Source organism: Micromys minutus (assembly GCF_963924665.1).
Source record: "Micromys minutus genome assembly, chromosome: 5".
NCBI lineage: Eukaryota > Metazoa > Chordata > Mammalia > Rodentia > Muridae > Micromys > Micromys minutus.
The window spans coordinates 46,058,626-46,074,305 of NC_137974.1; the positions used below are offsets into that span (position 1 = coordinate 46,058,626).

The 15,680-nt window shown below is 46.1% G+C and overlaps 1 protein-coding gene across 2 annotated transcripts in view; it reads left to right on the top strand.

The window, feature by feature from the left end:
- FARP1 (FERM, ARH/RhoGEF and pleckstrin domain protein 1) overlaps positions 1-15,680 on the top strand; it is a 231,483-nt gene that overhangs the window by 153,868 nt on the left and 61,935 nt on the right. For both annotated transcript variants that reach the window (XM_080917047.1, XM_080917048.1), the window contains exons 3-4: positions 1,847-1,951; positions 14,456-14,498. In XM_080917047.1, coding sequence (XP_080773173.1) covers positions 1,847-1,951; positions 14,456-14,498 — 148 coding nt within the window. The remainder of the gene's footprint in view (positions 1-1,846; positions 1,952-14,455; positions 14,499-15,680) is intronic.

Sequence of the window (15,680 nt, forward strand, 5' to 3'; positions counted from 1 at the left end):
GTTAAGGTGTTTGAATTCTTGCTGGAGTTACTGGAGGAAAGAAGGTTGCAGGGAAAAGTGGCAACTCGTAAGATTAATCATACAGCTTTGTGCATGTTGGTGTGAGAAAGTGAACCTAGAACCAAGGATTACTGCAAGCAAGTCCCTGTCCCTGTCTGTCAGCCTACTGTTGCAGTTAATATTAAATGGGTGTTTTAATTTTTTATCGGCCCCCACGGTCTCACTCCGCAGACACTGCTCTAGTGTGGAGCTGAGCGCATGGGCTCTGTCACACAGTGCGGTACACAAGCCGCCCCCTTCATGACATTCCCTTACTAGGCGGTTCACTCTGCCTGCCCTGTTGCTTCTGTCCCAGCGTGTCCCAGCACAAACATGACTCCAAAGCCCGGTAGCTTATCAAACAAGTTTATACATTAAATTCTCAATCCACAAACCCTCTATACAATAAGCTTACATCCAGTAGACAAAGATACAAACTGCCCTTCTATATGAGATAAAAAGACCTATAGAAACCCTTAAAAATATTCATAATAGTGCTAATTAAGACTGCCTGGATCTAGATCCTCCTTCTCCAGCTCCATCTTGATTCTTCCTCGAATCCCATTTCTCCCCTTCTCTTTCATTTTCCTAGCCTTTTCGCCGACTACCTCTCCACTATCCAATTATGTATCACCTTAACATCAACCCACAGCCTACCTGGGAAATAGTCATGTGCATATAGCAGACCAGAAACAGCAGGTAACAGTACCACCGTGGCAAAAAGCAGGGTTGGTAACCCATAGTGTGTGGTCCTCTCGTGTTCCTTCCTTTGGATGAGCGTGCATAGGCTTGGGTGTGCTTTTTATTAGGCAGAAGGGAGATTTCTGGTAGTCACAACTTACTCCTGCTGTCTGTGCACTAGACTCACGGGCACAGTGGGCTGAGATTGTCCACAGAAGATGCCATATGTCCACAGGTGGCTGTGGGTATCTTCCAGGTTGCCGTAATGGCAGCCGTGGGACCATAAAGCGGTGTCGGATAGAGGAATGAAAGCACACAGTACCCCGTGCTGGACTGTCTTTATTGGCCCCCTTGGCCACTGGAGGATAGGCCAATGGGCACACTCACTGTGCCTGTCTGGTCTCCACCCTCACCGTTACTCAGTATCGTGAGTTAGTTGGTTACTCGGATATTGGACAAGTAATGAAAACACAAAACCACTTTTGCCTCCCAAGGTTTGCTGTGTGTGGTAGAATTCGATCCCTCTTCACAGCAAGACCCATGGAACCCATGAAGTTGTAAAGAGAAACCGAGGCATGAGTCTAAGAGGGCTTTGCACTTAGCACTACCTTTTCTTCCACCTTGTATACCTGGGGTTTGAACTTGGGTCAGTTTCAGGCTTGGTCGCAAGCCCTTTTACCTACTGAGCCATCTCCCTGCCCTAGCTTAACAACGGAGCGCTGCAGGGAGATGCAGTTCTTCGCTGTGTGCAGCAAACCCAAAACTGCTCTCAGAAACAGATGCCAAGCATGCCTGTCCTCCCAGCTCACGGAGGCTAAGGCCGGAGGATTGCGTGTTCAAGGCCAGGGCGGGCTTCAGAGCAGCATTACACCCCAAAACCTAAAAGAAACAACTAAAGTGGTTTGTTATTAGACAATGGGGAGAAACATAACTTAGTCTCCATGTCTGGAGTCGGCACAAACACAGATACAGAGGGAACACCAGGATGGCACAGGCTGGGTGGGTCATGGCAAGTCCTGCTGACCACATGTGTGCTCCTCTGACTGGAGCCTCAGGAGTGGTGTGGTTTGTGCGCCTGGTTGCCTGTAGCAGAAATAATTGTAACCCCAGTTTTCTCTGTCCACAGCAACGAGCGCCTGGGAAGGTTCTGTTTGACGCTGTGTGCAACCACCTCAACCTCGTGGAGGGCGACTACTTCGGCCTGGAGTTCCCTGACCACAGGAAGATCGTGGTAGGAGACCGGGGTTGGGGAATTGGGGGGGGTTGGGTGGGTGGGGGTGCCAGATTCATGTCACCTTACCATCTGTTCATATTCAGGGTGGGAGGGATCGCTGCCACTCTCTGTGCAGAAGTGAATACGGTAAAACAGCCCCCGTTTATATTTAAATCTATATTTGGGAAAATGTTCCAAATGCAAGCAACAGTAATCGGTGCCTGTGCCAGGGGTGTCTGAGGAGACGGAGACTGGGAACAGCTCCCTCCAGTCTGCCTCCACTCCCGGAGCTGTGTTGCCTTATCATATGCATCTGTCTGTGTTTCGGATAAAACTCTGTTGGTGTGCGTGCACACAGACACAGCTCGGCCACGCACTGAGGAAGCCCTCTGCCTTTGCTTCTTGACTCCAAAGGGAATTCTCGATGCGAGTCCTCCTCTTCTGTTTTTCACAGTTGTTCACACCATCTACAGCTCGTGCTGTAAATGTCAGACTATGGCTTTTTCTTCTTCTAACACAGGTAGACATACTGTCATACATGTTTCTGTGTTCAAAGGCAGAATTGTGTTTAAAAGTTTGCGAAACATGTCAAACTGTGCTTTTAAAAGTTTTGACCATTTTCTAATCCCAAACTTAGAGTTTCGCTGCGTGGTCTTTGTTTTGGTCGATGGCCCATTTTAAAGGCTGATTTCTCTGTTATCAGTCACCAGTTTAGGCAAGAAGCTGATTGGCTGCATTTCTGAGTAGCCTTTCATAGTCTGCCCAGTAACACAGAGGATCATCGCTGTCCCAGGGTACCATAATGAAGATACAGAGAACCTGTCAGATAGAAGGTGTCCGGCTTGAGTCAGAGGGCAGTACAGGACTGTGTCAGGTCTCCATGGAGCCAAGACACAGGCTGGGGAAGTCCTATTGTCCTAAGCTGGGCTCTCAGCCAGTGGCACTTGAACCAAGGTCTTAAACTGAGACAGATGAGATTTCTCTGTTTCTCTCCAAACACTCTGCCTTTGTCCTCATCTTTCTGTGATTTCTGTTTTGTTGTTTGCAGTGGTGTCCAGGGTCCTTCACACACTAGGTTGGTTTGCAGTGGTGTCCAGGGTCCTTCACACACTAGGTTGGTTTGCAGTGGTGTCCAGGGTCCTTCACACACTAGGTTGGTTTGCAGTGGTGTCCAGGGTCCTTCACACACTAGGTTGGTTTGCAGTGGTGTCTAAGGTCCTTCACACACTAGGTTGGTTTGCAGTGGTGTCTAAGGTCCTTCACACACTAGGTTGGCTTGCAGTGGTGTCCAGGGTCCTTCATACACTTTATCCCTGCCCATGCTGTCTTCTCGTCAGGACCATAATTGTAAGTTTCCCTGGCCTGGTCCTTTCTTTAATGATGTGAGTGGCCACAGAGCTGCCAACTCCTAAATCCTCATTTACCTGACAGTTTTGTGTCTCTGCTGAGTCGTGAATACAGAAGAAACATGGGTTAAAGTGTCAGGTGTTTAGAGGCACGGTCCCCAGTCACTAGAGGTGTACGCCTTCAGATGAGAGTCCAGTAAAGAGCAATTACCACGTAGGCCGGTCGGAGCATTGCTCTTGGATGGAGCGTAGTTTCACAAGCTCATTTATGTTAACACAATGGCTTTCCAGACATGTGAAGACACACTAGCTTGTTATTTCTAACAAGCCTGCTGAGCGCCTGCCCAAATTGCTGCATGTTCCTAATGGTCTCATGTTCCCAGGATTGTCCGAGTCCTGCCCAACCAGAGTTGCTTCTCTGCAGCTGAGGTCAGTAGAGGGGTCTGAGATTCTGCAAATAGCTCCATGTCGGGCTCTCAACTATCTTAATGGCAGAAGTGCTCCAGCCACCCCCTTCTGACTTCAGTCTGTCTTTCTGTGCAACCCTATGCCAGGCCTATGGAACTACTTCAGGAGCTAAATAAAAAGGCTGGATTGCTGTGATCCATGATAGGCCTAAAGATTCGTACGACTGCGAGAACTGAACAACAAAAAGTCAGTGATGACGAGGAAAGAGAGTACTCGCTCATATGTAATGGCAACAGAAACATAGAGTTAGGGGTGTGACTCAGTGGTAGCAAATCCATGGGTTCAATTCCCAGATTCCCCACTGTTGTGTTTTATAAAAAGATAAGAAGGGATATGTTTGGTGGCTGTGCAGTCAGATGTGTAGGAACAGATGCCTCTTTGGGCCCATGCTGAGGCATCCCTTCCCCCTGAGGGACCAGCCACATGACAGTATAGAATAGAGTTTATTCAGGGCATGGGGGCAGGGGTTGAGAGGGTAGTGGGGGGGTAAGGAGAGGAGAGGAAAGGAAGCCAGCCATGAACATGTGGAGTGAGCAAGAGAAGGAAGGCAAAAGCAAGAGCAAGAGAGATTGGAGGGGGTGAGCAGCCCCTTCTATAGCAAGTCAGGCATACCTGGCTGTTGCCAGGTAACTATGGGGCAGAGCTTAGACAAAATGCTAACACTCACCAATTCAAATACTACAGTGCATGCATAACATTGTATCTGTACTTACCGTGTGCAGCGGCAGATAAAACCCATTCCAAACAGCACATAAAGGGCTCGGTGTGGCTCTGCTCTAGGAGAACGTTATGAGGTCAGAGCCGTTGCTCGAGTGCGTTCTCGGGAATAGATCCCTGCTGAAGTCATGGCGGGCATATACCCAGAAGTTCATTCATCCGTGTTTGAGGTTTGGAGCTCAAGCTTGGGAAATGGGGTTGTCCTTGCAAAGGTTCTGATAGGAGGTGGTAAAGGGGGAACTGGAATTCTAGCTTCATTCTGTCTGTCTGCTTTTCTCCTTGTCTGAACCAACCCAGGAGCTAATTCACATCACAGTAAAAACAAGTTTCATAAAATTGATCTGCAGTATTAAAGGGGACCATGTAAGTGAACAACAGTGTTCAACTGGGGTCCTGGCTGTGCCTCCCTCTCTTTATCTGGCTACTGCATTTGGGGGTCCAGTCCTTTGAAAATTCAATGAGTTTTACAGTTATTATAGCACGTGCCCTGTGTGTGCATTGGCTATAGCTTTAATGGGATGAGCTCTCAGTGTGGTAACATGAGACTAGCTCACAGTATGATGACATATGATGGCCTCAGCATGCCCTGAGCTGCTGGATTCCGCTTTGGAGGTGTTGAGGAGACAGTATTGATTGTTTGGCTGGAGGAGTATAATCAATCATTTTCATTTTCTTGGATGCTGGAGCCCTCCTGCCTTTGTCCCAGGCAGTATAACATTGGGGCAGCTGACCCTTATTGTCACTGCCTTGCCAGGCCTCTTGGCAACAGGAAGACTGGGGCATGACGAGCCATCTTTCCAAGCCTCAGTTTCCTAACCTGTAAAATGGACAGAATAGTGTCCCAAGGGGTCAGATGTGCTCATGGCTATCCACACAAAGCACAGGCCCTTGGGAAGTGTTCTGCATGCAGCATTACAGGAAAGTCTGTTTCTTGTTCACTGCTGGCATTCTTGTGTGTGGTCCAGATCTACAACAGCAGCCATTTTTGATTGTGATTCATGGTCCTAACTTCTAACTTTGCCGTTCAGCATTCGTGCAGAAGAGAGCCATTTTGCATATCTCTGTAAACTAATTGAACAACTCACCATGCCCCTGCTCCCTCCCCTGGCACCTACATTCAGCTTAGTTTCTGAGAATATATATGCTCCTTGAAACATCTGTGTTCGGGGTCCTGCACTACTTTTACCTGCCTAGATGTGACTCACGTCAAGGGTCCCCCATACAACAGACTTTGTCTCCCCATCTCCTGCCATTTCTGTTGCGTGGGCATCAGACCCTGTGCCCTCGTTTCTCTTCTGCTGGATACATGAGTTGCGTCCACTCTGAGCAGTACTGCAAGGAACACGGGCTTGCCATCACTCTGATACCCAGCTGCGATTTTACCTTGGCCAGGCTCCCTCTGGAAGGCCGTTCACACCCTGCCCAGTCCTGGGGCTGCCCTCGTTAGCTCTGTTCAGTTTTCTGTGTTGGACACATAGGGACCTCTTTCCCTCAGAGTCCCTGCCAGATTCGGACTGTGACTTTTTGATTCTGGGTGTGAAGGTGTTGAATTCAAGCAACTTGAAATCCCATTCAGCCTTTTGCCTCTCCTCTCGTTGTTATAAATGCTCAAGTCAGGCACTGTCCTCCCTCCTCCCTCTTTCTTAGAATCTTATCAAACCCTGGGCCAAGCATATGCTAGTTAGACACTCTATCACTGGACCATACCTCTGACCCAGAGCATATTTTTTCCTAGAAAGGAAAATGAAAGTTTGCTATAGTCTTTTTACAAAAAGATTTATTTTACACACACACACACACACACACACACACACACACACACACACACACATGCTCTGTCTGCACATATACCTACATACCAGAAGAGGGCATTAGATCCCATTATAGGTGGGTTTGAGCCACCATGTGGTTGCTGGGATTTGAACTCAGGACCTCTGGAAGAGCAATCAGTGCTCTTAACCACTGAGCCATCTCTCCAGCCTGGTTTGCTATAATCTTAAGATGTGTTTCTCAAGGTTGTGCATAAGCAAGTGGTAATTATTAAATTGTCAGTTGGAGAACATTTCCTGTACCTAGTCAGCAGAGGTTGTCACATGCTCAGAGTTTCCGTCCTCCTGCTGCTCCCTGGTCCAGATAGTTTCTGCCCCTAAAGATCTCTCTGTAGAGCAGAGGAATCTTTTTACCAGCCTTAAAAACTTATGTTGGGTCTTCTGTGCCAGACGTGCTGTTGATCTTGACTTTCTACCTAATGCGCTAGCCAATTGGTATATGGGTTTGAGCCCAGTAAAGGATAGTTTTTGCTAGTCATGGACACAGAAGCCTGCAGTGGATTCCTGTAGTCAGGAGGGTCCAGCAGAACCTGGCCATTCTGATGGAAACCTATCATGGTAGCACAGGTGCACATGCACACACACATATATTACAACTCCACATATACATGGTGCACCTGAGCGCACACACGGTGTACCTGTGCACGCACACATAGTATACCTGCACACAAATATAGTGCACCTGCACACACATACATGGGGGAAAACCCACCACTGTATGATAGCTGTAAAAATTTGTATTTCATAGGGCTCTTGAGTATTATGAAGTATAATTGTTCATTAAGGTGTTCTCTTCCTGTCCCCCCACCACAACACAAACACAAAACTGTTAGCCTATTTGCATCAGAACCATATCAAAATCGGCTAAAGTACAGATTTAATCCATGCACCACAGCCACCAATGTCTGCTTGGTTTCATTCCTCTCGGGTAGGGATTCTCCCATCCATAAATCTGAGCGGACAAGTTTAGAGAGATTCTTGACAACAAAGTAAGTAGCCACGATCTTCCCCTCAGGCCTGCTTAGCCCAAGCACTGTGTTCTGTCTGTTACCTTTGTTGTCTGTTCCCAGACCTCCTTGTGTGCAGGAGCTACTGCTCCATCCAGCCCAGAGAGCTGGGTGGAGAACATGTATTCCCCTGGTGATGGAATAAGCCCAGGAAGGCCCCTGGCACACCCCTCAGGCTAGCCCACCAGTCTTTAAAGGAACACTGTTTCCAGGCCAGAGGAGTCACGGATTTCTCCTGTCAGTCTGGGTACTCAAGGGAAAGCCTGGTATTTGTTTCCTGTGTCCCTTCCAGCTGAGGAAAACGTTGCCCGTGGCAAGTGAGCTTTTGATGGGTTTTAAGTCAGAAACTGCAGTCATTTGGTATGACAGCTGTCCCTGCTGGCTGTCCTTTATTAATGAATAGTCAGTCACCTGTCCCTCACCTTGCTTCTTCCCTGGGGGTTGTCTCTGAGGCACCATGGAGCGCGGTGAGGAACATGCCAGGTGTAATGGATTTAAAATATCTCAGGACAAGGATACCCAGAGCATGTGATAAGCTAGGGGACATGAGGGAGTAGGTCAGCTCTGCCACCATAGTGCTGTCTGACACTGTGTGCCAACAGGTGCTCCCAGAGTGACAGGCCCACGTGGTGAGGCTCTCTGCAAGCCAGTACTACATACTTCAGAATTTGCTTAGCAGGCAGGCCTAGCTCCTGCTGAGGCTTTCTGGCACATTTTTAGAAGAAAAAAAATCCATCATAGCCAATCTGAGGTAGGGTAGGTTTTTTTTTTTTTTAGAGATTTATTTATTATTTTATGTATTTGAATACACTGTCAGCTGTCTTCAGACACAGCAGAAAGGGAATCAGATCCCTGGATGAGTGTGAGCCACCATGTGGTTGCTGGGAATTGAACTCAGGACCTCTGGAAGAGCAGTCAGTGCTCTTAACCACTGAGCCATCTCTCCAGCCCAGGAGGTAGCTTTAATATAAGATTTTTAATATATATTCTATTTACATTTCAAAAAATGTTATCCCTGTTCCCGGTTTCCTCTACATACACCCCCATCCCACCCTCCCACCCCCTGCTTCTATGAAGGTACCTCCCCACCCTGACATTCCCCTACACTGGGGCATTGAACCTTTGCAGGACCAAGGGCTTCTCTTCCCACTGATACCCAATAAGGCCATCCTCTGCTACACATGCATCTGGAGTCATGGATCCATCTATTTCTACTCTTTGAATAGTAGTTTATTTTGTCCCTGGGAGCTCTGGTTGTTTGGTATTATTGTTCTTATGGGGTTGCAACCCCTTCATCTCCTTCAATTTTTTTCTCTAACTCTTCCATTGAGTTCCCCACTCTCAGTTCAGCGGTTGGCTGTGAGCATCTGCCTCTGTATTTGTCAGACTCTGGCAGAGCCTCTCAGGAGACAGCTATATCAGGCTCCTGTCAGCATGCACTTCTTGGTATCAGCAATATTGTCTGGGTTGGGTGTCTGTATATGGGATGGATTTCCAGGTAGGGCAGTCTCTGGATTGCCTTTGCTTCAGTCTCTGCCTCAAACTTTGTCTCCATATTTCCACGTATGGATATTTTTGTTCTCCCATCTAAGAAGGACTGAAGCATCTGCACTTTGGTCTTCCTTCTTCTTGAGCTTCATGTGGTCTGTGAATTGTATCTTGGGTAATCCGAGCTTTTGGGCTAATACCCACTTATCACTGAGTATATACCATGTGTGGTTTCTTTTGTGATTATGTTACCTCACTTGGGATGATATTTTCTAGCTCCATCCGTTAAATGACATCTTTTAAAGTGACTATTTCAAGGGTAATGGTAATTAAACAAGTGACTTATAAATAGGTAAAACTGAAGACTTGCTGTTATATGAATGCTGTGGCTGAGGCCCATGGCTGACCCCATGTTAAAAAGCAGATTTGTCAGCTGAGGAACGTCTCTTAATGGTAGAGTCTAGCATGCACAAGATCTTGAGTCACCAGCATCCTGCCATATTAGTTAATTGATTTAAAATAGGAATCTCAGGATTAAGGTTTCTAGACAACCAGGTAACCCCTGTCCCCCAATCCCCCCACCCCAGACTCAGGCATGACTTTGTTGTGTTAAGCCTCGACTTTATTATGAAACTTCCTTTTGCATAGATCTGGAATAACAAGGTCTGTTTAAGTGTGTTTGGTGCATGACAGCCTAGGTAGAGCCTGTGCCATAATGAACTTTTTGCTTCAGTTTACAGAGCTGCCTGCTCTTTTTATTTCTTTCTTTAAGTTATTCTTGTAAGTTAGCATGAGGACTCTGTAATGTATGGTCCAAATGTGCTCAATTTCAGTATTGGGTGCTTGATATGATGGGTACTCATTTAGACAGAAAGAAATTCACTTAATCTAGCCAGATTCGGATCTTAGTCCTGGGCTGGATGCTAGTTTTGACAGACCATCAGCAAGAATGTTCTTTATTCGACGGAAGGAGGGTAAATCCTGTTTAGAGTGTCTGATACAAAGAAAGGTTATGGAGTGAACAGGGAGAAATGATCGGTGGGTAGGAAGTCGGTTATAAATCCCTGTGACCTCACTCGAGCTTTGCAAGTGTCTGCACTCTGATAGCTCCAGACAGCATGCTGAACAAGAAATCTGGAAATGTGCGCACCGAAGGTCTTGATTCTCCAGTGTGATCTCCAGGGAAGCAGGATGCATCCGCATCCCCAGAAACTGGCTGCTGGTGCATGTGCACTTGTGAGTCTTAGCAAGTTCGTGGCCAGGTGCACTGGCAGTTGCCGTAGTTACAGCACTTGAGAGGCTGATGCAGGGATATCGCCAAGTCTGGGAGCTGGAGAGCCACATAGTCAGCATATCTGAGCCCATTTAGGGTCTAGCTCAGTGTTGAGCTCTTGTCTAGCTTGCACGAGATCCTAGATCGATTTCCCATCTTTGAGCCAACAGGCTTGGTGGCAAACCTCTTTGATCCCAGGTGGATCTGTGAGAGTTCAAGGCCAGTCTGATCTGTAGAGAGAGCTACAGGCCAGCCAGGGCTACCTTGTGAGACCCTGTCTCATTTAAGGTGAGGGAGGGGGATTTTGTATCAAGAAATTTCAAAACAAACCGAAAACCCTTAGGATAATTTTTGACACTCGGCTTTGAGACCCACTTCACTAAACAATCAACTATAGGAGGCATATGCGTTTTATACTAACAGATTGTTTGTTTGTTTATTGTTTTTGAAACAAGGTCCGTCGTTGTAGCCCTGTTGGCCTTGAAGTGTTCTGTTCTCAGCCCTCCCAGTGCTGGGGTTACAGGAGTGAGCCACCCTACCTTTTCAGGGGATTGTTTTGAAATCTACATGTTTTTATATGTCGTGCTATGACTTGACTTGTTCTGCAGACATTTCTCATTCATTTTTTTAAAAAATAATTCCAAATTTCTCTTTGATGTTTCTTTCTAGAAGTTATTTCCTTGTGAACATACAGAGGTTTTCCCTCAAATTTTTTTTTTTTTTTGACTTGTTGGGATTTTTAATTTTATAATGGCCAAGGAATGTAGTTTGTATAACATAACACTTTTAAAACTAGTTGGCTCATAGCCCAGGACGTGACCAATTTTGGCAAGAAATTTATATGCTCACGAGAAAGATGTCAACACATCTTTGTGGCATTTCCGGCAGTAACCGACCGCACATACAAGAGCATTCCTGGGTTGACAGCGAGACTGGGACAGCCAGTGGCCTAGACCTTGTCACCACATAATGATAGCATGATCATGTCTGCGAGTAAGGAGATGGGTGGTACAGATGGAACCACCCAAAACCGCCACTGCCTGCCAGCTTAAGCATGGCGCCCTCCTTCTGGATTCCCATGTGGCCTAGCATTTGTCCATCAAGGGTTTTTCTTGTCTGTTTTGTTTTGTTTAACCTCACACAATGTGTTTTCCCTCTGAGAGCTTAGCCTCTTCTGTCTCAGTGTTTTAAGTGGATATTTGATAAATATTCATTTTAGTAAATAAATGATAAATTGTCATTTTTATTTTTCTCGGCTGCCTCCATCACCTCTGGGTCCTGGTCTAGTTTGGGTTGAGTTTTTTATTTTTCCCATGGGCCTCCTTTCTCTGATGCTGTGCCTCAAAGCTTTGGCTGTCAGTTGAAAGCTGGGTACTGTGAACTTGGCCGTGAGATGCCCTCTGCCCCTGTCTTCTCATATACTCTGTTGAGCTTGTTCTGGATGCAGTTACTGGGAAACCATTTGGACCCTTAGTCTTAAACTCTAAAACTGGTTAGGAGGGATGCTTCTAAAGCTTGCCTCCTCGTGACTGTCTGGAGACCCACAGAATCACAGACTTTTCTAGCCTAGCTTGTGGGAGTCTATGCTATTCCTGGCTTCCCGTAAGCCAGATATTATTACCCCCCAATATGTCTTGGGGTTTTTTCTGGATTGGAAATGGCTCAGTTACACCAAGCATGAAGACCTAAATGCAGATCCCCGGCACCTTTGGGGAACAAGAAGCAGCTGAGCACATCATTAATTCTAGCACTGAGGTGGGGTTGGGGATAGAGGGACAGGCAGAATCCTGGAACTCACTGAAACAGTCAATTCGTGAGCTCCCGATTCCTTCTGTGAAAGAAACTATCTCAAAAAAAATTGAGCTTGTGATAAAGAAAGACAACTGATATTGGTCTCCTCTTGCATGGGTGCATGTGTGTGTGGTGTGTGTGTGTGTGTGTGTGTGTGTGTGTGTGTGAGTGTGTGTACACAGGTGTACATGTGTGTGTATGTGAATGTCTCTGTGGGCACAGGTTCACACTTGTGTGCATGTATGTAAGCACGTGCATGTGCATGTGTGTGTGTCCCTTTAGTGCTCGTATCCAGCTTATCAATAAGTCCCATTTGTTTTTAGGTAATGAGGCAGAGAGACTGACTGCTTGATGAAGTAGGGACCAAACCTCCTCCTTTATAATGACCTCGCTGCTTCAATAACTAACTTGTTCTATGCTGGCCAGGTCTGCAGAGTGACACTGTCTCAAGCACAAATGGTGAAGAGCATCATTGTTAATCCTGCCTGGTAACTCATCATGTAGAAATTCATTACTTCATTTACTTGCTTTATTTATGCCATTGTAAAAATGTTATCACTGTCATAAAAATATTAAGGTTAGCATTCATTGGATATACATTTTGTGTGCACAAATACACATTTATAGACACAGGTGACTAGATAGAGGAGGATGCGAAGGAACACCTTCGATACCTGCTGCAGGACCTGCAACACCTGCAGCACAGCTGTGCCAACACACCCCCTGTAAATAAGAGTTGTTTTCTGGCCATCTTTAGTGATGACACACATGCATATGTACCTACATACACACGAATGCACAAGCACACACACATACACACAAATGAGTGCACACTCGCATGCACAGGCACATACACACACATGCATGCACACAGGCGCACACATACACACCAATGCATAGGCACACACACACATACAGTGGGTTTAGTGCTCAGAGTGGTATTTGCTTGTTGTGACTTGCATTTCCAGCACATATTATTCCCCACCATCAGCATGTTCTTTGACTTTAAAAATGTCTCTTTCTAAATACCTGTCACTCCCAACATCATTTCCACAGGCAGCATCTGCCTCTTACTTTTCTTTTCACCACGAGGATTTTAACCTTGGTTCTGTCCTATGAGCAAAGAGACTCCCTTTCAAACTGACCAGCAATTCAGAGGCAGGGTTTAAAAGCAGTGCATAGACTGTGTGCTCAGCTTGTGTTCTATTCATAAGACCAGCTGTTCTTTCTCTGATTTGAACTCTGTGTGGGGAGCACAGAGGAGAGAAAGAGCTGCGGCTTGGGGGTGAGTGAACCCAGTTCCGTTCTAGCTGGGCATCTGGGATGGATCACGTGCCACACATGGCTCAGGTTTGTCTCCTGGATCCCAGGAGTCCCTCTGGCTTGCTTTGAGTGGTAGGTAACTTTAGGTAGCGTGTGAGGTATGATAGCATGTATGTATGTAGATAACATGTGGGATAGTAGATAGCCTATGATGCATGATAATCCATAAATACTTATCCCTCCTTTCTTATCCCTCTGTTCTGTGTATAGGTGACCATATAGGGAAATATATGGAAACAGATTGCATATGTATTTTGCTTTGCCACTAATGTGATCATAAATGATTAACCATTCGTTTGTTAATATCTGCAGGACGAGTAAATACAAAAGCACACAGAAGAGCAAAAATGGCTGGTTTTAAAAAATGTTTATTTTTATTGTTTTTAACCATGTGTAGGTGTGTGTGTGTGTGTGTGGGCGTATGCACAGATTCCCTGGAGCTGGAGTTACAGATGGTTGTTAGCTGCCAGACATGGCACTGGGAACTGAACCTGGGTCTGTCGGAGCTCTTAGCTCCTGACGCTTCTCAGGAACGCTGACATTTTATTAAGTTTAAAATTTTTAACTCTTTTCCATTGCCCTGAGTTTACACTCCACTGTTGATGGCTCTGTCCACCCCGTTAGCTATTCATCTGAACTTAAGAATTATTTTTATATATGTATATAAGTGCTTTGCCTACATGCATGTAAGAGCACCACATCCGTGTAATGTGCGCAGAGGCCAGAGGGGGTGTCAGATCCCCTGGAACTGGAGTTACTGGGAGTTGTGAGTAGCCTTGTAGGTGTTGGGAATTGAACTTAGGTCTTCCAAAAGAACAGCCAGTGTTCCTATCCACTGAACCATTTCCAGCCCTTTAAAGCAGTTTTAATGGTCATAGTGTCCGCAGATGTACACTTAGTGCATTCTCTAAAGGAGTTAGCAGAGCCTGGAGTGGTGGTCCTCTGGAAGAGGACAGGGCCCAGGACCCAGCATGCATGCGATGGTTCACAACCATCTCAAACTCCAGTCCTTGGCAATCCAGCACCCTCTTCTGGCTTCCAGGAGCACTGCACACATGTGGTGCCCAGACATATATGCAGTTAAGATGCCCAAACACAGAAAATCATAAAATAAAAGATTTCAGAGGAGGTGGTACCGTGAAATGGGACATTCTAGAAGAAAAAAAAAAAAGGCTCACATTCTCAGATTCTCAAAAATACTTTAAGTAGCTTGAAATGGCCCCAGGACCCTTGCACATCCTCACTGACATTCTGTCTCCATTTGCTCTTTTCCTCCGTAGGTGTGGCTGGATCTCCTGAAGCCCATAGTGAAGCAGATTCGAAGTAAGTATATGCTCCATGCTCCCCGGAACGGCAGATGTAAGGCTGGTGAATTTCACGTGGAGGTGTCTCTTTGTCTGTGACATGCATCCCTAGAGATACAGTCCTTGTTCCCTTATGACAGCTTGTCATCACCCACTAATCCACAGACTATTAAAATAGGCAACTTCCGCCATTTTCACACATAATCCTTTGGTAATCAAAACCTCTCTTGGAAATCAAATATCGTCTTGATTAATGCCTGCTATTACGCCCCGGGATAACTGAGCTTGTCTTTGCTGGGCTGTGTGCTGTTTTCACTGTCACGTGCTCAGGGAAAGGTGGAGCCTTCTATTCCTGAAACAGACTTGAGGTTTTCTAATCTCCCTTTTCAGAGCCTGTGAAATCAATCTATCATGGTCTAAGGGGCAAGTGCTTAATTGTGAGTGTGAGATTGTGTGTGCTTAATGTGTGTCTGTGTGAGTGTGTGCATGCATGCGTGTGTGTATGCCTGTGTGTGTTGTATGTGTCTGTGAGTGTGTGTGTGTGTGTGTGTGTATTCTGTGTAAGTGGATGTGTGGTGTGTATAGTATGTGTTATGTATGTGTCTGTGTGAGAGTGTGTGTGATATGTATGTGTCTGTGAGTATGTGTGGTATGGGGTGTATGGTGTGGGGGTGTGTGGTGTGTGTATGTAGTATCTATGGTATATATGTGTCTGTGTGTGTGTGTGTGTACATGTATTGTGAGTGTGTGTCTGTGGTGTGTCTGTGTGAGTATGTGCATGTGTGTATATTGTGTGTGTGTGTGTGTGTGAATGTGTGTGTGAATGTGTGCATGTAGTGTGTATGGTATGTATGTGTCTATGTGAGTGTGCATCTGTTTGTGTGGTGAGTGTGTGGTATATATATTTGTCTGTGTGAGTGTTGGGGGGTAATGTGGTGTATGTGTAGGTGTATGTGTGGTGTATAATGTGGTGTATGTCTGTCTGTCTGTCTGATAAGTAAACAGACCTCCAATATGAATCCAGCCTACATATTAGAAAGAAGAGCTTAAGGGGCCATGAAAACAGTATGGCAGAGGAAGCTTGTTTTTTCTCTCCATCTCCTGGTCCCTGAGCACCAGCTTATCACATTCTCTGCTTTGAGATAAGCTGTGTCCCAAATGGCCTAGATTCAAGTCGACGAGACCAGACCCACAGGCTTCA